This window comes from Procambarus clarkii, chromosome 39, assembly GCF_040958095.1.
Source record: "Procambarus clarkii isolate CNS0578487 chromosome 39, FALCON_Pclarkii_2.0, whole genome shotgun sequence".
Lineage (NCBI taxonomy): Eukaryota > Metazoa > Arthropoda > Malacostraca > Decapoda > Cambaridae > Procambarus > Procambarus clarkii.
In genome coordinates this window covers 8,817,583-8,844,021 of record NC_091188.1, presented here as the reverse complement: position 1 = coordinate 8,844,021, position 26,439 = coordinate 8,817,583, and the positions used below count along the sequence as shown (strand labels likewise).

The following is a 26,439-nucleotide window of genomic DNA, read 5'->3' as shown; positions in this document are numbered from 1 at the left end:
TATATTATATATATATATATGATATATAGGTTTCTTTTTTGAAAAAAAAAAAGATTATGACAAATCAAAAACTACTTGAAGTCACTTTTCTAAATACTAATCAAGTCTAAAATAAGTTATTTGAATAATTACGTAGTCTGTCTGTCTCTGGGGTATACAGGAAGTTGAGAATGTTGATAAAGATGTCTTGGAAGATGTGTGGTGAGACGTCTCAACTACAGGCTGAACTTTATCGTAACTTACCGACTTAAGAGTCAAATTTGGCCACGATACCTGTAAGAGTTCTCGTTACACACCTGTCACGTCAACACACTTACATGCACGCACACACGCACGCGCACACACACGCACACGCACGCACGCACACACGCGCACGCACACACGCGCACACGCACGCACGCACACGCGCACAAGGGGACAAGGGGACACGCGAACAAGGGGACACTGGTGGAAACCGAGTACCCACATGAGCCACAGGGACGTTAGAAGGAACTTTTTCAGTGTCAGAGTAGTTAACAGATGGAATGCATTAGGCTGTGATGTGGTGGAGGCTGACTCCATACACAGTTTCAAATGTAGATATGATAGAGCCCAGTAGGCTCAGGAACCTGTACACCAGTTGTTTGACAGTTGAGAGGCGGGACCAAAGAGCCGAAGCTCAACCCCCGCAAGCACAAATAGGTGAGTACACACACACACCGGTCACGTCAACACACACACACACACACACGCGTACGTCATTACATCGCATCAAGACAATAGGGCAATGAAAGCTCGCTCACGAGAGCCTAAATCAACAAGTTTTAATGGAATTGCATCCATGCATGCAATATTCTAAATCAAGCTGCCTGTACCTATACAAACACAGGATTTCTGAAACATGCACAAAACAGATGATTAACAAATGAAGGATAAAATGTTATTCAATAAGAGAAATTGTAGTACAGAGTGAAAAAAACCCGAGGGAAGTAGTAGGAAGTGTGTCACTGATCGACACACCTACAAAAACCACCTACAAGATAGATGGTTTTGTAGATAACCACCTACAAAATTCTCAGGGGAATTGACAGGGTGGACAAAGAAACTCTTCAGCACAGGTGGAACACGAACCAGGGGACACAGGTGGAAACTTAGTACCTAGACGAGCCACAGAAAGAATTTTTTCAGTGTTAGTAGTTGGAATGGAATGCACTAGGAAGTGATGTGGTGGAGGCTGACACCATACACAGTTTCAAATATAGGTATGATAGAGCCCAGTAGGCTCAGGAATCTGTACACCAGTTGATTGACGGTTGAGAGGCGGGACCAAAGAGACAAAGCTCAACCCCTGCAAGCACAACTAGGCGAGTACTTCCCAAACAAGAGAGAGGAACCAGCTGGAGTCAATGATCGACACACGCTTCCCAAACAACCAAACCACGGACTTTCTCTAATGATAAAACACGAGAGATTGGATTCTCGTAGCGAGACTACGAGCTCTTGCTCACCATGTGCACAATCCTCCTCCTCTCCTACACAACACCTCTCATCACTCCCAACAACCCCGTCTCACCACACCTACCGCCCCCCCCCCCCACTCACCACAACCACCGCCACCTCTCCCACAACCCGTCCCCCACTCCTCATCTCACACACACCCCATCCCTTCACCAGACGCACAACCTCGACTCGCCCCACAGACTAGTTGTACCAGTAAATAGAATAATAAACCGTACCTTCACTCAAATCTTTTCTCGTTCACTTAATATCGTCTAAATTAATTGACTGTATTACGAGAAAATAATTGTTGCCCATTACGTATATGTAACAGGTGCCATCAGGATCAACATCATTCCACATTGTGTGGAGTTGATAGGCCCAAATCGCCAAAACTCCAGGTGGAACAGGATACTTCCACCACTGTGCAGTGCTGTAAGGTACGACAAGAGGTTAAGGTGCTTAATACCAAGTCTTATAATAATGTCACATTACCAACTAGACTTAAGTAACAAGAATTCTAGAATCAGTGTACGAGGTCTATTCAATCAGGAATCACAGAACGTTCATCACTCAATAAGCAGCTAACCAGCTGAAACTTAAACCCTTGTGTAAGGTGACATTGAACATAGCAGGATTCCTAACAGATACTGGACCTCAAGAATATGTAGTAGTACAACCACTAGCACGCCTAGGCGGTTATGTCCGACCTGTACAGGCCATAGTAGTTGATCACATTTCATTTGACCTAAATGTTAAAAGGTCTGGGGAACACAGCTAGATTTTTTCAGAAAAATAGAATCAAATTGGCTGACACCACGATAACGTCTGACCGCCTAACCGATGCAAGTCTATTAGTAGGGGGCAGACTATTATTATCAGTTCATTACTGGAGCTACAAGACAACAGGGAATGAACTTGTTGAGGTCGGCAGATGGCTACTTACTCACAGGTAGTCTTAAACCTGAGGAAGCCTATTCCAGTCTATTGTATAGTCTATTGAATAGTCTATTCTATTGACAACAATACTAATCAGAAAAGATCGAGTCTGGTGCAGTTAATATTATCCGGGAAAGTTTCTACGAGTCTCGGAGGATAAGTCAGTGACCAGCAGCCTAAATCAGTTCACGTCACAGCGACAAAGGTCACTGACCCCACTGCAGACCCAGATCTATTCGACAGTAATAATTGACCACATTCAATCCTTATCGCATCTCATCTCATATTCATCCTTTAATAAGTTATCATGTGCTTAGTTGAATCTCCAGAGAGTTATAGTACTGTAATGTAATGTGCATAAACCGAGCAGGTCTACTGCTCATTCAGAATCTTTAGGTTGCTGTATGTGGCTCGGCACCCGGGGACGTGGGTTCTGCTGTGTTGGAGGGGGGGCTTCGGCAGGGGGAGGCGCCTGCCGTGCCTGTGTGTGTGTCAGCGACTGTAGTGCTGATGCTTTCATCCCTTTGCAGAAGCGTGCACACCGGTGTTCTGAGGTTGTTTCCCTGGATGATGTGGACAGTGCGGGCGATGTGGCCTCTGTGGACTCTTCGGACGGTGTGGGGGTGTGGCCTGTGTGGATGTAAAGATGGTGGCCGTGCCTGGTGGGAGTGGTGTAGTCTCGAAGCGTTCGCAGCGGGCTCGGAGTGTGTCCCCCCTTCGTGGTGTGCCTTGGGAGGAGGTAGGAGAGTATGGTGCCCTGGCATCCCCCGCTGTAGATGACAAGGGCTACGAGGGGCTCCGAGTTGCTACCTGTGGGCCCCCCCCCTCCTGCTGTTGGATCCCCGCGGTGGGGGGTTGCCCCTGTTGATCGGGATCTCGTCCTGGTGTTGAGGTAAGATGTGCGCCAGGGGGCCTCGGCTCGTGTGCCCAGTGGTGGGGTCGATGCCGCGCCTGCATCCCCTGCAGTTCCCCTCTCCTTCGTTACCCCAGGCTGGTGGAAGCCTTGTCCCGGCTGCCGGGGTCATGTCCCATGAGGGTCAGGTGTAAGGGCCCTTATCGGGATGCCCGGGTGCTTCCGATCCCGTGATGCTCTTCCACTATCTGGGTGGCACAGGCGAAGGAGTTTGTTTATCGGGTGCCAGATAAGATGTCTCAGCCGAGGGCGCCGCATGGTGGCCGGGTGTCCTTTGACATGTTGATGATTTGGGAAGCGTACTGCTTGCGCTTTCCGATATACAAGTTCCCGGATAAAAATTAGTAGACATCTTACGCACAACGTTACGCCATGGATCTCCTGACGCCTGTTAAGTATCCCTATTTACTGGATATTAATTCACTCAATATAAAATTTATTATATTTTATTTCTGTAATGAATTTATTATATATATATATATATATATATATATATATATATATATATATATATATATATATATATATATATGTACTTTGGAAATTATCCTATAGTTGACAACATAGGGGAGCATGGTGCGGGATATAGTCACAAGTATTAGACGTGTTCTGGCCTGGTCAACTTCCTGATAGATTAATATGGAAATGTTGTAATAAGGTAGTTACCAGTTGCTTCCTCTATTATTTACCATATATATATTTGCTTTATATATACATGTATTGCATTTGTATTCTAATCATTTGAATATTACAATTCATATTTTATTTCATCTGTTTGCATAGCAAAATTTCGTTGCTCATTTAATTAAATTAAATTTAAATAAATTTTCCACTTATGTTTGTGGAGGGGGAAGTTAGTGGCTGACTCTAGGAGAGTTAGTTAGGTGGAAGCTGTCATGGAGTCAACTTGTCTGATAAGTGTTTGTTGGTTTTTCTGTATTTTGTCGTGATAGATATAATTATCTGGAGAGCTTTCTAATTATATTACAGTAGCTTATTGTGCCATCTAATTAATTATGAGTTATGAATGATATACTTAAGGAATATATATTATATATCTATTTTTACATGCATATTTTTATAACCTGGCGAAATAATTTTTGTATGGTATGGCCTTATGAGATACCCTGGTTGAACGTACTTAAGAGACATTATTTTGATTACCCCTAGACAACGCCTATAATTACCCCTGTAGTTCATCGAGCTGTATGGACGAGACATGACAACGCCATGAACTCTACGTCCCGCCCTAAGGTGCGACAAGTCTCCCTCTACCATCCACCTCTGTTATAATCGCCGCTCCTCTAACTACGGCATGACGCAAGAAGTACTTTTGACATTCTTATCCTCCTCAACATCAATGCGTCTCCTAACATCTGTCCTGGTGCAGTCATCTAGAGGGTAAACCCTTCATTCAAACTGCACCTACTCTCAAGAAGGAAGGAAGGAAGGAATTATCAAGGGAAAGTGCCAAGCCATTATGGCTAAGAAGACTAAGCCAGCCAGGTGGTGGTGGAACGGGCATGAATAACCTGTAAAACGCAAGCTGTACTTATCCAGCTTGTGTACCTGCTGGGATGCTGGAGCATCCTAGGGACAGCTAGGAGGGAAGGCTAAGATGGATATGAAGCGGCCTGAAGATATAAACCCAGCCATATGGAAGAGATTTGTGGCATTAGAGGAAAGCATGAATGAGGAAGAGAGGGAATGAGGGCCATTACCATAGTAGAACTTTAGGTCAGCTTAGGTGAACTAGGGAGAGGTAATGAAATTATGCAAGATAAGGTGGAAGAGGAGACGACGAGGGAGAAGAAATACAAGCACTTAAAGAAGAGGAACTTTCAGGCAATTATAGACAAAGAATTTGAAAGCCAAGAGTAGTTAAGCTGAAACACAGCAGGGACAAGGCTAGTTCCGCGGGGCATAAACAGCTAGATCTCACTTCCCCGTAGACACTGATAGGCAAGTACCACTTTTACAACACCCCCCCCCTCCCCTCTCTCACACCTCAACTCGTCCTCCTAACAGACCGTCCCATTGAGACGTTTGTACTCTACCTAAGGCCAACAATTGTCATACAAGAAAATGGTAGAGGCTCACGAAATTGACACACACACTCGTTCTGTTTTGGATCCTCTGGTAGGTTAGGAGAGGGCCTTTTAGTACGACAGCTTTTTGACGTTGGGAAACCTTCGGAGGATGGATTGCATCTCTCGCCGCCCCCCCCTCAACACCCTCCCCCTCTAACTCTTCCCCTCACACAATCCCCCCCCCTTTCCGCTCCAGCAGTCAACACGGTACTAATTGTGCTGGTAACTCCCCACTTCCTCTATTGACTTTGGACTCGTCTCCAACAAGCAGGTTTAACCCCGGCTGTGTTTGACTTCCATTACACGAGAATGGAGTTCATTCGGTCGTACTTTATTTCCGACCGATTTATTTCCCAGCTAGGAAGAAATTGATGTGAGGTAAGAAACTAGCGCTAGAAAGGAAAATCACAGGCACCAAGAAGGGGAAAAAACAGGCACCAAGAAGGGGAAAAAACAGGCACCAAGAAGGCGAAAAACCAGGCACCAAGAAGGGGAAAAAACAGGCACGAAGAGGGAAAAAAATCCAGTAATGAAACCATCCAAAATACAGTAGCAAATTTGGTTCCAGACCAAACGTAACTGCGGAAGAACAACACAATCTTCGGCAGCTTAACATGGCGGTTAGGACACTACCCGCGTGGGAAACGGGCCAGCTGGCAAGCCAAAGAATCCAAACCTTGGTCCAAGAAGTGTGCATAAGAATGCATTCACGCGGAGTCATTCGCACGCAGATCACTCTGGACGTTTTTCAAAGTAAAATATGGATTATGGTGTGTGTGCTCGGAGTGTCTGTGGCTCCGGACGGGGGGGGGGGGGGGGCGAGGGTCACCCAGGTTTGAATCTCAAAAGGCTGATGTAAGGACTAAGAGGTCAAAGTCGGGGTACTTTGAGATTTTTAGTTAAAACGAAGAATTTGGAGATACTACGAGACTAAGGTTGGAGATACTCCGAGGCAAGGGTATAGGAGTATTTTAAGGCAAATTCTACTTCACGGCCATGTGGGAGTCATGCATATTGTCAGGCAAGTCAAGTTTGGGGCAATCGCGAGCGTCTTGTGCACAAGAGGAACACTGACGAAATGGAGAGGCACGCAAGAGGAAGAGGGGTGAGGCGGAAAGGGGGCGAGAGGGGAAGGGGCGAGAGGGAAAGGGGGTGAGGGGGGGGGAAAGGGGGGTGAGGGGGGGGAAAGGGGGGTGAGGGGGGAAAGGGGGGTGAGGGGGGAAAGGGGGGTGAGGGGGGGGAAAGGGGGGTGAGGGGGGGGAAAGGGGGGTGAGGGGGGGGAAAGGGGGGTGAGGGGGGGAAAGGGGGGTGAGGGGGGGAAAGGGGGGTGAGGGGGGGAAAGGGGGGTGAGGGGGGGAAAGGGGGGTGAGGGGGGGAAAGGGGGGTGAGGGGGGGAAAGGGGGGTGAGGGGGGAAAGGGGGGTGAGGGGGGGAAAGGGGGGTGAGGGGGGGAAAGGGGGGTGAGGGGGGGAAAGGGGGGTGAGGGGGGGAAAGGGGGGTGAGGGGGGGGAAAGGGGGGTGAGGGGGGGAAAGGGGGGTGAGGGGGGGGAAAGGGGGGTGAGGGGGGAAAGGGGGGTGAGGGGGGGAAAGGGGGGTGAGGGGGGGAAAAGGGGGGTGAGGGGGGGGAAAGGGGGGTGAGGGGGGGAAAGGGGGGTGAGGGGGGGAAAGGGGGGTGAGGGGGGGAAAGGGGGGTGAGGGGGGAAAGGTGGGTGAGGGGGGGGAAAGGGGGGTGAGGGGGGGAAAGGGGGGTGAGGGGGGGGGAAAGGGGGGTGAGGGGGGGGAAAGGGGGGTGAGGGGGGGGAAAGGGGGGGTGAGGGGGGGGAAAGGGGGGAAAGGGGGTGAGGGGGGGAAAGAGGGGTGAGGGGGGGAAAGAGGGGTGAGGGGGGGAAAGAGGGGTGAGGGGGGGAAAGAGGGGTGAGGGGGGGAAAGGGGGGGGGGAAAGGGGGTGAGGGGGGGGAAAGGGGGTGAGGGGGGGGGAAAGGGGGTGAGGGGGGGGGAAAGGGGGTGAGGGGGGGGAAAGGGGGTGAGGGGGGGGGAAGGGGGTGAGGGGGGGGGAAAGGGGGTGAGGGGGGGGGAAAGGGGGTGAGGGGGGGGGAAAGGGGGTGAGGGGGGGGAAGGGGTGTGAGGGGGAAAACCGGCATGCACAACGTAACGCGCAGAGGTCAAGGGTAGGGGTCAGAGGTGGGTGCCACCAAGGACTCGGGCGAAGATCAGGACTTACCGCTGCAGACGTCAGCAACTCACAACAAGACCAAGCTCTTGGGCGCCGGCTGGGCTGAGGGAGTCAAAACATCAGTTTTAACACAATTATTTAAACCAATTCTGTTTTTCTTATTTAATTAAGTTGATTTTGAAACACTGATTCCTTCATATATTTATTTGCACAGGTTTTTATTATTTATTCTGAAATATTTAGTCATTTTTTATCAGGGCATATTAAGGCCAGTCCTGGCTCATGGAATACAAGGGAGAGAGAAATTCGTGCGTAGGCCTACAGCGTGCTTTTTTTGGTTTAGGCTTTCTAAGGGATGGTGTGTTTTGTGTGGGTAGCGGTATAATACGTGGGTAACTTGTCAACTCTGGATAGCAAAGTTTACTACGGGTCGATAACAGAGTGAAATTGTTAATGAATTTGATGATAGCCAATGGGACAGAGGCAGCTAGGGCACAGTGCTACATGCATCAACAACTGGACGAATATCTCCAACTGTTCCTGCTCCGTGAGGTGGCTTCCCTCCCCGCCTCCCGCTCCTCAATGTAACTAACAGTTCCCAGCAAACTTACATCATGTCTTTTATCGCAGTCACCCCTAGAGCAGGATTTTTACTCCACTCGTACACATACACTCCCCACCTACGGCGGCGCCTCTGCCAGCGTGTTGCTGGAGACCCGCCCCCCCCCCCTGCCAGCGTGTTGCTGGAGACCCGCCCCCCCCCCTGCCAGTGTGTTGCTGGAGACCCACCCCCCCCCTGCCAGTGTGTTGCTGGAGACCCACCCCCCCCCCCTGCCAGTGTGTTGCTGGAGACCCACCCCCCCCTGCCAGTGTGTTGCTGGAGACCCACCCCCCCCCCTGCCAGTGTGTTGCTGGAGACCCACCCCCCCCTGCCAGTGTGTTGCTGGAGACCCCCCCCCCCCTGCCAGTGTGTTGCTGGGGACCCACCCCCCCCCTGCCAGTGTGTTGCTGGAGACCCACCCCCCCTGCCAGTGTGTTGCTGGAGACCCACCCCCCCTGCCAGTGTGTTGCTGGAGACCCACCCCCCCTGCCAGTGTGTTGCTGGAGACCCACCCCCCCTGCCAGTGTGTTGCTGGAGACCCACCCCCTTTGCCAGTGTGTTGCTGGAGACCCACCCCCCTTTGCCAGTGTGTTGCTGGAGACCCACCCCCTTTGCCAGTGTGTTGCTGGAGACCCACCCCCTTTGCCAGTGTGTTGCTGGAGACCCACCCCCTTTGCCAGTGTGTTGCTGGAGACCCACCCCCTTTGCCAGTGTGTTGCTGGAGACCCACCCCCTTTGCCAGTGTGTTGCTGGAGACCCACCCCCTTTGCCAGTGTGTTGCTGGAGACCCACCCCCTTTGCCAGTGTGTTGCTGGAGACCCACCCCCTTTGCCAGTGTGTTGCTGGAGACCCACCCCCTTTGCCAGTGTGTTGCTGGAGACCCACCCCCTTTGCCAGTGTGTTGCTGGAGACCCACCCCCTTTGCCAGTGTGTTGCTGGAGACCCACCCCCTTTGCCAGTGTGTTGCTGGAGACCCCCCCCCCTGCCAATGTGTTGCTGGAGACCCCCCCCCTGCCAGTGTGTTGCTGGAGACCCCCCCTGCCAGTGTGTTGCTGGAGACCCGCCCCCCCTGCCTGTGTGTTGCTGGAGACCCGCCCCCCCCCCTGCCAGTGTGTTGCTGGAGACCCGCCCCCCCACCTGCCAGTGTGTTGCTGGAGACCCCCCCCCTGCCAGCGTGTTGCTGGAGACCCCCCCCCCCCTGCCAGCGTGTTGCTGGAGACCCCCCCCTGCCAGCGTGTTGCTGGAGACCCCCCCCCTGCCAGCGTGTTGCTGGAGACCCCCCCCCCCTGCCAGCGTGTTGCTGGAGACCCCCCCCCTGCCAGCGTGTTGCTGGAGACCCCCCCCCCCCTGCCAGCGTGTTGCTGGAGACCCCCCCCCCCCCCTGCCAGCGTGTTGCTGGAGACCCCCCCCCCCCCTGCCAGCGTGGAGACCAGTAGCGCCATCAACAAGTGTACAAGTTAAGTACACTTGGTGATGGTGAGGGGGAGCCGGCGGCTGAGCAGACAGAACACTGGACGCGTGATCTTGTGGTCCCGGGTTCGATCCCGGGCGCCGGCGAGAAACAATGGATAGAGTTTCTTTCACCCTGATGCTCCTGTTACCTAGCAGTAAATAGGTACCCGGGAGTTAGTCAGCTGTCACGGGCTGCTTCCTGGGGGTCGAGGCCTGGTCGAGGACCGGGCCGCGGGGACACTAAAGCCCCGAAATCATCTCAAGATAACCTCAAGATGGTTCTGTTTAGTGTTGTTTACCCCCGTTTGTCTTTTGATTATTACTGCTAGTTCTTAATAACTAACCAAGAACTCGGGATGGGATCGAGTAAGACATTAAATCCCCCATATAAAGTTTGACAGGAAAAGAACCCGGTTATTGGCCAAGTGAGACCGTACCAGACAGGTCCCTGTAGGATGTGGTAGACGAGCCGGGCCCTATAGTGTAGGGTGTACGGTTAGAATAGTGTCCCCCCATGGCAAGCCTAGCTGCAGGCTGGGCTTGGCGAGTAGAACTCTTGGAACCTGTTCCAGGTACACTCCAGGTTTCTTCATTGGTTTACCAGTTATTTTACTAACACACACACACACACACACACACACACACACACACACACACACACACACACACACACCACACACACACACACACACCACACACACACCACACACACACACCACACACACACACCACACACACACACCACACACACACACCACACACACACACACACACACACACACACACACACACACACACACACACAGTAAAAGGTCAAACACGTGGATCACACACTAAGCCATTCATGTCGGGGCTGTGGCTGGATAATGTACATGGATGAGTGAGAATAAATCCAGAGATTAACGTATCCATATGAAAGAGGGATTACTTTCAACAATTGTTTCCCGGGGCTGAATGGTGACCTTTTGGTAAAATAAAGTGCGAGTTTTTTAAGCTTGTGTAGTTAGTGTGTGTATATATTCACCTAGTTGTGTTTGCGGAGGTCGAGCTCTGGCTCTTTCGGCCCGCCTCTCAACTGTCAATCAATCTTCCGTCTCCCCCCCCCCCAAACACACATCCAAGAAGCAGCCCGTAGCACCTGTCCAACTCCCAGGTACTATTGCTAGGTGAATAGGGGCATCTGGGTGAAAGAAACTGTTCATTTGTTTCCGCCATCGCCGGGGATCGATCCCCGAGCTCTAGGATTACGAATGCCGAGCGCTGTCCACTCAGCCACCAGGCCCCCTTTGTATGTACTCACCTAGTTGTACTCACATACTTGTGCTTGCGGGGGGTTCAGCTCTGGCTCTTTGGTCTCGCCTCTCAACCGTCAATCAACAGGTGTACAGATTCCTGAGCCTATTGGGCTCTATCATATCTACATTTGAAACTGTGTATGGAGTCAGCCTACACCACATCACTGCCTAATGCATTCCACCTGTTAACTACTCTGACACTGAAAAAGTTCTTTCTAACTTTCCTGTGGCTTATTGGGTACTCAGCTTCCACCTGTGTCCCTTTGTTCGCGTACTATCCGTGTTAAATAATCCATCCTTGTCTACCCTGTCAATGCCCCTGAGAATTTTGTAGGTAGTGATCATGTCTCCCCCTTACTCTTCGGTCTTCCAGTGTCGTGAGGTGCTTCTCATGCAGCCTTTCTGTTCTCCCCCCTCCCCCTCCCCCTCCCCCCTCCCCCTCCCTCTCTCCCTCCCTCTCTCCCTCCCCCTCCCTCTCTCCCTCCCTCCCTCCCTCCCTTTTCCCCTCTGTGTGTGTGTACTCGCCTAGTTGTGTTTGCGGGGGTTGAGCTCTGGCTCTTTGGTCCCGCCTCTCACCCGTCAATCAACAGGTGTACAGATTCCTGAGCCTATCGGGCTCTGTCATATCTACACTTGAAACTGTGTATGGAGCCAGCCTCCACCACATCACCCCCTAATGCATTCCATTTGTCAACCACTCTGACACTAAAAAAGTTCTTTCTAATATCTCTGTGGCTCATTTGGGCACTCAGTTTCCACCTGTGTCCCCTTGTGCGTGTTCCCCTTGTGTTAAATAGACTGTCTTTATCTACCCTATTAATTCCCTTCAGAATCTTGAATGTGGTGATCATGTCCCCCCTAACTCTTCTGTCTTCCAGCGAAGTGAGGTTTAATTCCCGTAGTCTCTCCTCGTTGCTCATACCTCTCAGCTCGGGTACTAGTCTGGTGGCAAACCTTTGAACCTTTTCCAGTTTAGTCTTATCCTAGACTAGATATGGACTCCATGCTGGGGCTGCATACTCCAGGATTGGCCTGACATATGTGGTATACAAAGTTCTGAATGATTCTTTACACAAGTTTCTGAATGCCGTTCGTATGTTGGCCAGCCTGGCATATGCCGCTGATGTTATCCGCTTGATATGTGCTGCAGGAGACAGGTCTGGCGTGATATCAACCCCCAAGTCTTTTTCCTTCTCTGACTCCTGAAGAATTTCCTCTCCCAGATGATACCTTGTATCTGGCCCCCCCTAGTTACAGGATGCGAAAGCTATGTTCGTAGTGTCCCGTCTTCCCAATACTATCAAATAATTCTTTGAAACTACTGACGGTTTTGTCCTCCATCTACTTACTACTTTCTGCTTTCTCTGATATATTCTGTGACATCATTGGGCTCCACTTTTAACCATTTTCTTTTCCATTCCACTTGGTATCTTGCACATCAGAATCATGTCTCACCTGGCTCTTCTCCCTCCAGAGTTTAAAGATTCAGTTCAGCTTGACCCCGGTGACTCAGGCTTCTAAATCCGGGCATCAGCCCCACGGCCTAACATGTGACTGACTAAACTGTTGTTTCGTAAAGAATGACAGACAACTCTCGTTAACTCTAGACCCTTCCTCAATTCTCTCTCTCTTGCCCGCACTCTCACTCTAGTGCGGGCACTCTCTCTAGAGTTTAGACCACATGTTAGCGCGCGCACTCTAGACTACTCGCTAACACACACTAGACCACTCGCTATCCGACGTTTTCATTACTATTTCGAGTCACTTTCACTGACACCGGAGGCGGCCATATATTGTCCCCGGAGTAATTGACGATATTTGGATCAGGCGTAACTGTGGCACGTCTCTGGGGATGAGAATATAAGGTGTGGAGCTGTCCATGAGCAGGGGGGGGGAGGAGGCTATGGGATTGGGAGGAGGGGGATTGGCTGGGGGATTAGGTCGGCGAAGGAGAGTGTGATGAAGTCCAGACAGGTGTGAAGGTATGAGCTTGGTTGTGGGGTCGCCAGAGAGGCAAGAATGGTGGCGTCCAGAGAGGCAAGAATGAGGCGTCCAGAGAGCCAAGAATGAGGGCGTCCAGAGAGACAAGAATGAGGGCGTCCAGAGGCGCAAGAATGAGGGCGTCCAGAGGCAAGAATGAGGGCGTCCAGAGAGCCAAGAATGAGGGCGTCCAGAGAGCCAAGAATGAGGGCGTCCAGAGAGCCAAGAATGAGGGCGTCCAGAGAGCCAAGAATGAGGGCGTCCAGAGAGGCAAGAATGAGGGCGTCCAGAGAGGCAAGAATGAGGGCGTCCAGAGAGGCAAGAATGAGGGCGTCCAGAGAGGCAAGAATGAGGGCGTCCAGAGAGGCAAGAATGAGGGCGTCCAGAGAGGCAAGAATGAGGGCGTCCAGAGAGGCAAGAATGAGGGCGTCCAGAGAGGCAAGAATGAGGGCGTCCAGAGAGGCAAGAATGAGGGCGTCCAGAGAGGCAAGAATGAGGGCGTCCAGAGAGGCAAGAATGCGGGCGTCCAGAGAGGCAAGAATGCGGGCGTCCAGAGAGGCAAGAATGCGGGCGTCCAGAGAGGCAAGAATGCGGGCGTCCAGAGAGGCAAGAATGAGGGCGTCCAGAGAGGCAAGAATGAGGGCGTCCAGAGAGGCAAGAATGCGGGCGTCCAGAGAGGCAAGAATGCGGGCGTCCAGAGAGGCAAGAATGCGGGCGTCCAGAGAGGCAAGAATGCGGGCGTCCAGAGAGGCAAGAATGCGGGCGTCCAGAGAGGCAAGAATGCGGGCGTCCAGAGCGGCAAGAATGCGGGCGTCCAGAGCGGCAAGAATGCGGGCGTCCAGAGCGGCAAGAATGCGGGCGTCCAGAGCGGCAAGAATGGGGCGTCCAGAGCGGCAAGAATGGGGCGTCCAGAGCGGCAAGAATGGGGCGTCCAGAGCGGCAGCCATGAGGGTATGGGTTGGAACGACAGGGTTGAATAAGTTATGCTCATTGCAAACAGAACACAGTCTAAACATCTAGATACTCCTAACATACCACTATCCTACACAAGTTCGAAATTAATGCAAAATTCCCGTACATATACACAAACATATCCTCGCTCTCAGCCCTCGCCCCGCACATCCAGAGCCATCCTTGTTCACAAACCCCACCCAGCCAGTAACCCAGGTGTGTCGTTCCCCCTCACCCCGCCCCCATCCAAGCCTTCGCCATCTATCCTTATATCTACCCCCATCCATCCCAATCACCTCAATTCTTCTAATCCAACCTTCCCCCTCCCCACTGCACCCATCATCAGCCTCCAGGACCGCCATAGCCAACGTGCCAAGCACCACACCTCTCCTACCTACCCCACCCTGGCCCGAGCCGTCACCTATAAGCCTGAGCCTGTCCCCAAGCCAACCTCTTCGAGGTAAAGGCGGGACAGATGATGTGGCAAGCAAGAATCTAACAATCTAAAAGGCCTATACAATATTACAAAGTTGTTGCGATAACGCACAGAGTCAAGGAAGAAGACCCGGATGTGCTAGCAAATTGTCGAAGTCGTAAGAGATACAAGAGGCACCAAACTGGGGGGAAGGAAAGAGGACCTCGAGAGTTGGGATTGGAAATGTCATTTTTTATAAAACATCTTAACACTAAGGATCTTGAAAATAGAGAGATCATGCGCTGTATCACAGGAACAGTGTAAAATCAAAACATGGGTGCACTCATATTCACTCCCCCATCCCTTTGCACATAACAGGAGACAGTAATACAAAGACAACAAGACAGCTACATGCACAGTTCAAGTATGAAACATGTGGCTATCTGAATGAGAGGGAAGATCCTACCCACGGGCGACTGCAACCACCTAGTTATTGAAGGGGAAAATATACATCTCCTTGACTCAATCAATCAAAACCTTAGAAACATCTTTCTGGTGCAAGATGAGTTAACAGGGTTCAGATGTGATGCTCCTTCAGGGTTAGACATAACCTTCAAATAAAATGAAGCAGATGTAGAGAGGACAGTCAACCAAATATGATAAGGTGTCAGTGACCATTGTGTGCTAATTGATGGGAACGACTGAGGAAGCTGGAAAAAAGGGGGCAATGGAGGGTACATAATCCAGACATACAAAATACTCAAGAGTATCGATGAAAAAGAGTGTACAGATTGAGCCGCAGCACAACTAGAGGACATGCGTAGAAACTAGGGAAGCAGATTAGCCATAGGGATGAGAGGCAACAATTCTTCAGTACAAAGGCAGTAAAGCAGTGAAATGAACTAAATTTCCAGTCCCAACTGGTGGGACTGCGAGTCATTACATTAGATGGCGGAGAGTTGAAAAAGCGGAATCTCAGTTCTACAAACTCTGCTAGGTAAGACCCAAGAACACGGTCAAGGTCAACACAGAAGAGCTATATCTAGACAAGGCCAAACATAGAACACATACCAGCATGAAGATGCCAACGCGGCTATGTACTAGGCTACTTTAACAAACTGACTAATAGCGTTTTCTACCCACGTAAAACGCAGGAACAGTCCCCCCAGCACGTGTCGAGCTCCGAACTCACCTGTGAAAGAAAGAAACACAGTATTATATAACGCTTCTTGATAGTTTTCTCAGTTTATGTGACAAAGATGCAAATGCATTATAATCTTGTAAAACAGAAAATTGGTACTAAAAGGGCTTCTGAGGGAACAAAAAACACAGCAATGTTAAAAAAAAAATAAAATAAAAATCACCACACAAATTTTCAGGCCTCAAACAAATTGTCTATCGAGAGATGCTTTTCTGTTTACTGTTGAAAATTTAAGTAACATCCATTTCCTCTCGAGCTACTATTTTTTTTTATTTAAACAGGGCGTACTTATAGTATTTAAAAAAAATGATTTTTCTGACAAATTTTATCTGCATTTTTAAGGAAGTTAATAATTTAATTTTGACACCTTTGGCCATATTTTGTCAAGGTTACTCGAGAGAGTTACGTTGCAAATGTTGCACACCAGTACATGCAAGAGGAAATCAGCTACTTCTAATTATCGGCCGATCATTGGCGTCGATTGTTGGTAAACTCTATGAAACAATTTGTGACCATATAGTGTAATATTTAATGGTAAGCGTCCCTTACCATTGGGTTTGGTTGGAACCGTTCGTCTTTAGGCGAGTCTCCTTGATTTCTTGTGTAACATTTATAATATGGTTCGATGAAAGCAAGGTGGTTGTACAAGTCTTCATTTTCAACGTGGTCATCATTTTCAGAAAACATTTGATAAAGTGTCACATCGAAAGATTACCTTCTTTTTAAAACCAACAATGGCACACGTTTTACATCAAAATTTCTAAATGACACTATACTAGAAAGGAAATTTTCAGAAATAGAGCCTAATAATAAAAAACATGCGGACTTCAACATCTTGGTAAATTGGTCTAGCAAATATATCTGAAAACTACTCATTCTGTTTTCTACTCTTCACTAGTCTGTATTAGTATAATATGCACTCAGTCTGGGTTACCGTACTTGGGAAAACATATGATCAGAGTTCAGCTTCGAGCAACAAAAAATTTATTAAGACTTAGAAATATATCAAACGAAGCCTGTTTAAAACAGCCAAACTGATTAAACTTTGAAGGGTAAAGAATAAGAGGTGACTTAATACAAGTATTTAACATTACAAAACGTGACGATCTAATTCATACAAATATTTGTATTATGTAGTGTCTAGCATTACTCAATTTTAGGTAAACGTTATCAGTCAAATCAAACAAAATAAATGTTATGTACTCTTACCATACAGAACAGCTTGTCAAGTGACAATTCAGTGTTATAACCTCAACACAGACTACAAGTAAATATAGACGTGTCTACATTTAGGAAGACAAGTACTTCAACCCACGTTTGAACCGCCATAAGCATTCCATGAACAAACAGCCGCCTAGTTTAGATCTCTTAATCTATTGCTGTTTGAATTTAATTCAATTATAATCCTTCGTAGCCTAAACACTATTTGGCCCGATAATATTGATGTTTTTGTTTTCCATTAGTCTAGGCCTGGCCTGTTCAGTTCGACTCCCCTCGCAGGAGGAAAAAATAAAATGCAATCATTCTACGTTAAAATGAAAATGGCTAAGCCAAGAACAGATATAGAAAATATATCTAACACCGGTGAAGGTTTCCAGAGGTTCCAGAGCCAACAGACAACGTTTCCAGAGGTTCCCGAACCTGCAAAGGTGGTTTGATAAAGGTCCTGGACCTCCAGTTAAGGCTTTAGGAGGTCTGAACCTTCAGGTAAGGTGTTGGTAAGGTCCTGGTTATGCGAGGACATGCAAGAGTTCCGAAAACCCAGTTCAGACTAGGGCTGGGACTTATTAGATGGTCGTCTTTAACCCTCACTCGGAACACACAGGTCGACCACTCTGCATTAAATATAGGATATTTGATAACTGCTTGTGTAGCCTATCGAGACGGGTTTACCAATATTTTTTATATACGAAGCGATAGCTTTATGGAAATTGCTTTCAAAATACTTTTGATCTTGTGTACAAATGTAGCGTCAATAAATACAGGTTTTGTCTTGTTCCACCTTCTTATCTTGACAAGACCTAATTATATGCAGTGTGCAGGTTGACTAACGTGACTATAATGTATTGTCTTGGGATGGTTAAATAGCTTAGTGTGGCCTTACTGAGTTGGGATGGGTTGTGTAGGCTGCCTAATGTTATTTTCATATAATGCAGTCTTGGGCTGTGCAATTCTCGCGACTATGAAAATTTAATATGTAAATTGCAGTCAACAATGCGTATTGTCTGTCCTATCCTCTAAAAAGAGAGATCTTATATCAACAATTTCTCGAACGTACAAAATGGACTATTTACCCAAAAACGTTCACTTAATTCTGTTGGAATTCTCCAAATGACATTCTAAGAAGAGGAACAATAGCTGTACCACGTAACCTTAGCTATACCTAAATAAGCCATCTTAGGTCTTCCGTAGAAGATATATGTACTATTCTAAGCCTAGAAAAGTTTAGGTTTGGGTTAAAACAATAACTTTTGTTAACATGTAACAGTCCATTTTTGTACGTTTGACTATAAATTGCTGCAAGTACTAAATTTTTTTATGACGGGTCGAACAGCAGGTAGCAGTCATTTACATGAATGGTCATTTCTGTTTCATGTAATTAGAAAGTATATTTTAGGCTACCTTAACTTACTCTATTGGACATTTACTCTTAGGTAATACGACGACTGTCAAGGCACTAATGTTCCAAATTCCTTGGTATGTGATTTTCATCTGGGTCAAGAGGGTTTAAACCCCATTTATTGAGAGTTGTGTGTTTCACTCGTGTGGAGACTTGCGGGGACACCACTTTACGTCTTGAAGAAGATTCTCCAAGAAGGAGCAGTGCCGTCGTTCTTTAAAAGGGAAACAGGAGTAATCTTTTCTGGATCTTTGACAAAAATAATGAAGACTATGTTAAGCGGATCTATCGTGTACAAGAGGGAAGGATCCCGGAGGGGAGAAAAAGAGGTAAGGATCCCGGGGGGGGGGGGGTAGGGGGGAAGAGGTAAGGATCCCGGGGGGGGGGGGGGAGGGGGGAAGAGGTAAGGATCCCGGGGGGGGGAGGGGGGAAGAGGTAAGGATCCCGGGGGGGGGTAGGGGGGAAGAGGTAAGGATCCCGGGGGGGGGGGTAGGGGGGAAGAGGTAAGGATCCCGGGGGGGGGGGGGGAGGGGGGAAGAGGTAAGGATCCCGGGGGGGGGGGAGGGGGGAAGAGGTAAGGATCCCGGGGGGGGGGGTAGGGGGGAAGAGGTAAGGATCCCGGGGGGGGGGGTAGGGGGGAAGAGGTAAGGATCCCGGGGGGGGGGGTAGGGGGGAAGAGGTAAGGATCCCGGGGGGGGGGGGGTAGGGGGGAAGAGGTAAGGATCCCGGGGAGGGGGGTAGGGGGGAAGAGGTAAGGATCCCGGGGGGGGGGGGGAGGGGGGAAGAGGTAAGGATCCCGGGGGGGGGGAGGGGGGAAGAGGTAAGGATCCCGGGGGGGGGGGAGGGGGGAAGAGGTAAGGATCCCGGGGGGGGGGAGGGGGGAAGAGGTAAGGATCCCGGGGGGGGGGGGAGGGGGGAAGAGGTAAGGATCCCGGGGGGGGGGGAAGAGGTAAGGATCCCGGGGGGGGAAGAGGTAAGGATCCCGGGGGGGGGGAAGAGGTAAGGATCCCGGGGGGGGGGGAAGAGGTAAGGATCCCGGGGGGGGGAAGAGGTAAGGATCCCGGGGGGGGGGGAAGAGGTAAGGATCCCGGGGGGGGGGAAGAGGTAAGGATCCCGGGGGGGGGGGAGAGGTAAGGATCCCGGGGGGGGGGGAAGAGGTAAGGATCCCGGGGGGGGAAGAGGTAAGGATCCCGGGGGGGGGGGAAGAGGTAAGGATCCCGGGGGGGGGGGAAGAGGTAAGGATCCCGGGGGGGGGGGAAGAGGTAAGGATCCCGGGGGGGGGGGGAAGAGGTAAGGATCCCGGGGGGGGGGGAAGAGGTAAGGATCCCGGGGGGGGAAGAGGTAAGGATCCCGGGGGGGGGAAGAGGTAAGGATCCCGGGGGGGGGGGAAGAGGTAAGGATCCCGGGGGGGGGAAGAGGTAAGGATCCCGGGGGGGGGAAGAGGTAAGGATCCCGGGGGGGGGAAGAGGTAAGGATCCCGGGGGTGGGGGGGGGAAGAGGTAAGGATCCCGGGGGGGGGGGGAAGAGGTAAGGATCCCGGGGGGGGGGGGAAGAGGTAAGGATCCCGGGGGGGGGGGAAGAGGTAAGGATCCCGGGGGGGGGGAAGAGGTAAGGATCCCGGGGGGGGGGAAGAGGTAAGGATCCCGGGGGGGGGGAAGAGGTAAGGATCCCGGGGGGGGGGAAGAGGTAAGGATCCCGGGGGGGGGGAAGAGGTAAGGATCCCGGGGGGGGGGAAGAGGTAAGGATCCCGGGGGGGGGGGAAGAGGTAAGGATCCCGGGGGGGGGGGGGAAGAGGTAAGGATCCGGGGGGGGGGGGAAGAGGTAAGGATCCCGGGGGGGGGGGAAGAGGGTAAGGATCCCGGGGGGGGGGGAAGAGGTAAGGATCCCGGGGGGGGGGAAGAGGTAAGGATCCCGGGGGGGGGGAAGAGGTAAGGATCCCGGGGGGGGGGAAGAGGTAAGGATCCCGGGGGGGGGGAAGAGGTAAGGATCCCGGGGGGGGGGGAAGAGGTAAGGATCCCGGGGGGGGGGAAGAGGTAAGGATCCCGGGGGGGGGGAAGAGGTAAGGATCCCGGGGGGGGGGAAGAGGTAAGGATCCCGGGGGGGGAAGAGGTAAGGATCCCGGGGGGGGGAAGAGGTAAGGATCCCGGGGGGGGAAGAGGTAAGGATCCCGGGGGGGGGAAGAGGTAAGGATCCCGGGGGGGAAGAGGTAAGGATCCCGGGGGGGGGGGAAGAGGTAAGGATGCCGGGGGGGGGGGGGAGAGGCAAGGATCCTGGGGGGGGGGAAGAGGTTAGGACCCCGGAGGGGGAAAAAAGAGGTAAGGACCTCGGAGGGAAAAAAAAAGAGGTAAGGATCCCGGAGTGGGAAAAAAAGAGGTAAGGATCACGGAGGGAGGAAGAGGTAAGGACCCAGGGGGGGTGGGGGAAAGAGGGAAGGATCCCGGGGCAGGGGGAAGAGGTAAGGACCCCGGAGGGAAAAAAAAAAGAGGTAAGGATCCCGGGGGGGGGGGGGAAGAGGTAAGGACCCCTAGGGGGGGGGGGGGAAGAGGCAAGGACCCCGGGGGTAAAAAGAGGGTAAGAGTGCACCAAACATCAGGACCCAAGACACCAGTAATTAGAAACTGAAAGAGCACAAAATGTTGCGACACAGAAGTAACCATGTACAGCTTATCGAGGGAAGAGGCTGTGCTTCTACCTCGTGCAGTTATATCGTAACCTATCCTCAGGTTGTGCTACTAGTACCGTCTAACGTAGTTTGCTAGAAGTGCCTAAAAAAAATTCTTCACTTTGTTGTATTTAATAATTTAATTTGTATATTACTATGTCCAATTTTATCAGCATAACAAAATTTATTAAAACTTAGCTTAGCAACCTGATCTTTCCTAAATATGTCTATTATTCCTAGACTAACAAACGAAAGTAAAACTACGCCTAAATTGAATCCATTCCATTTTTTCCAAAGTATGATAAATTGAATAAATGGGGGCACCATTTAAGGCAACACGGCCCTCGCCTACTAGGCCTAATAATACGAGGTTCTGGTTTGGTTGGGTATTTGGGTAAAGGTCCATCAAGTTCCGGGATTATTTAACCCATAAAAGTGCTTCTGACCAGCCAGTAAATATACTGTAGTCCTGAACATAGTCCAGGAATGAAGTAAACTCAACGGGTACATCTGATGTCCATGCGGCTCTAGTTATTTGGTATGACATACTAAGCATGGTATATCTTGAGCTGATTTCTGGGCTTAGCGTCCCCGGGACCCGGTCCTCGACCAGGCCTTTTTCTTACACCCCCCCATCCCCCCCTCAGGAAGCAGCCCGTAGCAGCTGTAGCTCCCCGGTACCTATTTACTCCTAGGTGAAAAGGTGCATCAGGGTGAAAGAAACTCTGCCCATTTGTTTCCGCTTCCACCGGGAATCGAACCCGGAACCTCAGGACTACGAATCCGAAGCGCTGTCCACCCAGCTGCCAGGGCCCCCATGGTATGCCAAACAAACTTTATAGATTGCAGTGTTGAAACTTGCAGTCCTCATAAACATTGACCAAATGCACGTTACTGTAGCCGCCGTCCTCACTGTTTATGACTGTAAAACACCTTACATCTGACAACTGATGAGGTTCCAGCATTCCCGGAGCATTGTTCCACTCACTTCCGGCCTTTAATTGTTCCTATTATTGCATTTTAAATAAAAGGTAAAAAAAATAGCTCCATAAATTGTTCACGACCCTAGGCTTCTGTAGATATAAATAATTGCGAAGTGAACCAAAACACTTGTCCTAGCCTATCATAGGCCTCTCTAGGCACAAAATTACAATATACTTTAATGTAATTTACATTCGAGAAAATTTAACTTTCAGTAATAAAATGTCAAAATTGACGAATGCGTCTATTCGATAGGCTACAGCTGGACGCGACTAGCCTGAGGATACTTTGAGAGAGATGATAGTAAAACAGTTTAAAATAAAAACATCCGAATGATAAATGCTAGTGATAAAAGATGATATTTGTGATGATCCAGTCAATATGGTACAATAGGATAATTTACCTTAGGGTTGACGTGATAGATGCCTCGATGGAACCACATAGTCCAGTTGCTTGATTGTCCAGTTCTGGCACTCTCTACAGGGCATCCACGGACACTACAGGGCATCCACGGACACTACAGGGCATCCACGGACACTACAGGGCATCCACGGACACTACAGGGCATCCACGGACACATTCAGCCAAAGATTATCCCACTCCCAGCTGGCCGAGGGCTGAGCCGTTGTTACCCGAGCATCCTCTAACACCTTCCATCGATAACTTTTGGAGTTCGAAATGGAATACGTCTCACTCGACCTTCTCTAGCACACTATGGGGAAGGCCATCGTTCCATTTCGATTTTTCAATAATTTCAACGTAATCTAATATGCGCTTTGACACTGACATTTTTAGAACATCTCTCTCCACCACATCCTTAAGGAAAACATTTACAATAATTCTTAAGTCAGTACGAGACAATATTTCTTCTTGTACTTTCACACATGATTTCTTTTCAGATTCCTCTGCACTGACAAAGTTCAATATGGTATTTCACAGACTGGACTTGCGATACATTTACTTTTCATTATGTACTGATGCACGTTTACCACAAATGTCTACATACACGTGAGCTGTTGCTATTCCCTGTCATCTCCAACCTACCTCAGGGCTGTATATGCCTCCGTACCTGTCAACGGCCCCGGCGACGCTTGCCAACTGGGCCAGGAGTCAGCAAACAGTTACACAATTATTTACGAACTTGTTCACCTTTTCTCAATATTTGACGCGGCAAAGTTCACATTTATTAAACAGTTTACTTTCCTGTCAAATTTTATTAATTGTTTTAAACAGCCTCCTATAGTGCTTTTGATGTCATAAACTGTTTAGTAAATGTAAACAAAACCACCAAAGATTGCGACAAAATGTATGCGTAACTGCTTGTTGAATCCTGGCCCCGCTGGTTTCACAGCTGCTCTGTGAAATAGCAAGGAAGAGTAACTTAGGTATGGCTCCTAACACTCACTCACCCATGGGGAGACTTTTCTGACCCCCTAGGGAAGGGAAAGTCTAACTAACCAGCTCGTTCCCTTGATCGGCAGCTATATAAAAAAAATCAAATTTCTTAACCTAACAATAAACGTACGAACCCAAGCTAACCCACCTAACCTGTCGAGTCCGATTCATAGAAAACGTAGATATTTGCGAGCCAATCCTTTTCATAGCAGGTTGCATTTGTAACGATGGTTACCATACGTACAAAATACAATCTATTGGTTGAGAGGACGAGTTAAACTAACAGAGGTGACATAGAAAACGGCAGAAGAGTCAAGAGAGGCGTATGAATTTTGAAACACTCAAACAATTGTTGATATTATCGTTTTTATACAATGGTCCCAGTATTAACAAGTGACGATAGGTTACATTTTAGCCATTTTTATGTGTAAGTGGTACATTTTAGGAATGCCACTAGCAAATTACAGTATTTACAATTTGTATACCAACATTCAATGGAACAATATTAGTAGCCTACAGAGAGCACCAATTTAACTAAGAGATGAACATTAATGACATTCCATTAAGACTAATAGGCTTCGTGTGCAATTTCCGGCACATTTTGTGTTAAAAACATCCCTCTGAGGGGAGAGAACTTTTTTTTTATGAGATAAAGCTAATTTATTTAAGGTACCAAGAAATTATATTAAGTTTGTTTTATTTGATATAATTTAAAGTAATGTTTATAAAACTATAAATACTCAGTGTGATATTTATTTAAACATACATCGTGTTGCTAAAACAAACACACGTGGAGGTAATGTAAACATTTTAGGACCAAAAATGTACGTACAATCTTGGCCAAATTTTCAAACCATATTTTGTATAATACCAAGGATCTACAACTTGTTTAATTTAGCACTAGTAACTAAAGTGTTAAGCAGCACTTAAAAGCAAATTGCTTCCATAAACTTTTATGTTCCTGTTGAATCCGCCTCACTCAAGCTGGTATCACCATCATTGAGGGAGATAAGCTGGGTGATAAAGAAGATAAGAGTCCTGAGAGCCCTTCCAAATATTGATTTGTGGGCCCTGGTTCGCTGTCCAGAAGAGATTCATATGTGGGGGTAGAAATAGCCTAAGCTACTCTATCCCTTTGAGATGTATTTTTTCTTGTCTCAATAAACATACTTGAACTTGAGATTCTCATCCAGAGGAGGAGGAGGTCCACCAGCACCTTTACCAACCCATCCTCCTGAAATGATTGTACTTTTTTGTAACTATGTGATCGAACGTACAATACAGTATGTAGTAATGGAGCCCGAGGAAGCCATTTTTTGTACTATTTTTAATAGAGTCTGAGGGAAAACTCTAAAATCAAAGTTATTCCTAGCACTAGTATAGCACCTATATGTACTATATTAGGCTTCGATAAGGTGTTTTAGGCCTAGGATGGTTATGTTATGTTATGTTTTATTAGGTCTCATTAGCAATATAAAGATAAAAAAATCCTGTTTGTCCATATTCAATACAAAAGTCCATTTTCTGGTGGTCGATCACGACATCTACTTTCAACCACATAGTAACTATAAGTACTTTCAGTTTACGAGGATAGGCTGATTTCAACGTCATTCATCGTCACGATCAGGCCACCAGCCGTGGTAACGATGTTTAGACATATGACTGTATGATCGATCGAGTGAATCCTCTCAGATTTCGATTGCCTATGTATTCATCTGTCTTCACCGCAAAGTTATTTCCAACAAACCTTAAAGTGAGTTACATTTAGCTTACAATTTCAAGGGTGATATAAATTTAATAAATAAAGTGTAGTTTACCATTAGAACAGCGCAACCTGTCCTCAGGGAGAAGATCCCCTCAAGGGAAAGGATTGGGAATGACTACATAATTGGTGCTATTATCTACGCTCTATCCATGGTTAGGTTAGGTTAAGATTACTTTAGGTTAAAGTTTGTTTAGGATAGATTTCATTACGTTAGTACGAAGTATTATTGACGATAATGTGAAATTAGGAAATCGAAAACTATTTCAGTTTGCCCGTGAATTCCGTTTACTAAAAAAAAACAGTCTTTAAAGAAAACGTTTTCAACATACATATATTATATTTTAAACCAACGATTTAATAATAATAATAATAATAATAATAATAATAATAATAATAATTTATTTAGGAAAAGTACATACATAGTTGCAGAGTTACAGTACAAACATTCTGTTTGATTTAAGAATTTCTACTACATTAAATTATAGCTTGAGAATAATCTCTGTTTACAACAAAGGTTCATTTGCCATTTTACATGTAGATTATTACTGGAACCGTAATATGCTTTCAGATCATCACAAATTTCTAGATAACTACCCAAGTGGTTTGAAGGTGGGTGTGGTGTTTCATAATATTTGGTCTCAAGACGGGCTGAGCAGTGACAGATTTACATTACAAATCTGTAATTACAAATAAGTAATTACATTACAGTTTGCATTACAAAAGTAGGCCAAGAAGAATACAATTTAAAGGACTAATATAGTTAAGCATTCAATTAATTTATACAAAACATTTTTGCACACTCGAAAGAAAGAGATAGACAATTAAGCATACACTATGCGATAACACTGAAGGAAATCGAGCCCGTCCTCATAGCGAATCTATTACCAAGAGAAACTACACTCTAAGCTTTTTTTTAGGTTTGAAGGTGGTTCAAACCACCTGGATAGTTATCTCGGTAAAATGTATGTGATGCTCTGAAAGCGTATTACAGTTACTGCAATTGTCTACATGTAAATTGGCAAATGAACCTTTGTCGTGAACGGAGATTATTCTCAAGTTTTAATGTTATTGTATTATAAATCGTTGGTTTCAAATATAAAAAGCGTATGCTGGAAAAGTTTTCTTTTAAGAATTTGGTTTTCTGTAAACGGAATTCTCGGGCACACTGAAATAGTTTTCGAATTTAATATTTCACATTATCGTAAATAATAAACCAAATTAATGTAACCAAACGTAATGAAACCTAACTAAACCTTAATCTAACCTAACCACGGATAAAAAGGAGATAACAGCACTAATTATGAAGTTGTTCCCGATCTATTTCCTTGAGTGGATCTCCTTCAGAACAGGTTGTTCAGAAAATCACAATAACATGATATATATATATATATATATATATATATATATATATATATATATATATATATATATATATATATATATATCACGTTATATCTACGATATATCAGGTTATATATGTACGATATATCACGTTATATATCTACAATATATATATATTTACTATATATCA

At 47.8% G+C, this 26,439-nt stretch overlaps 1 protein-coding gene across 9 annotated transcripts in view; it reads right to left on the bottom strand.

The window, feature by feature from the left end:
• Positions 1 to 23,055, bottom strand: part of Epac (Exchange protein directly activated by cAMP) — a 165,032-nt gene extending 141,977 nt beyond the window's left edge. For 2 of the 9 annotated variants that reach the window (XR_011230936.1, XM_045745794.2), the window contains exons 1-2: positions 22,152 to 23,052; positions 7,639 to 7,692 (exon numbers count right to left, since the gene is read on the bottom strand). Coding sequence is in view for 6 of the 9 variants with exons in the window: in XM_045745794.2 (XP_045601750.2) it covers positions 7,639 to 7,692; positions 22,152 to 22,256 (159 nt within the window). In the remaining 3 variants the exon portion in view is untranslated. Of the gene's footprint in view, positions 1 to 7,638; positions 7,693 to 22,151 lie in introns of all 9 variants that reach the window. The other 7 variants (XR_006773139.2, XR_006773138.2, XM_045745796.2 and 4 more) reach the window with 7 other exon arrangements.
• Positions 23,056 to 26,439: the final 3,384 nt, after the last annotated feature.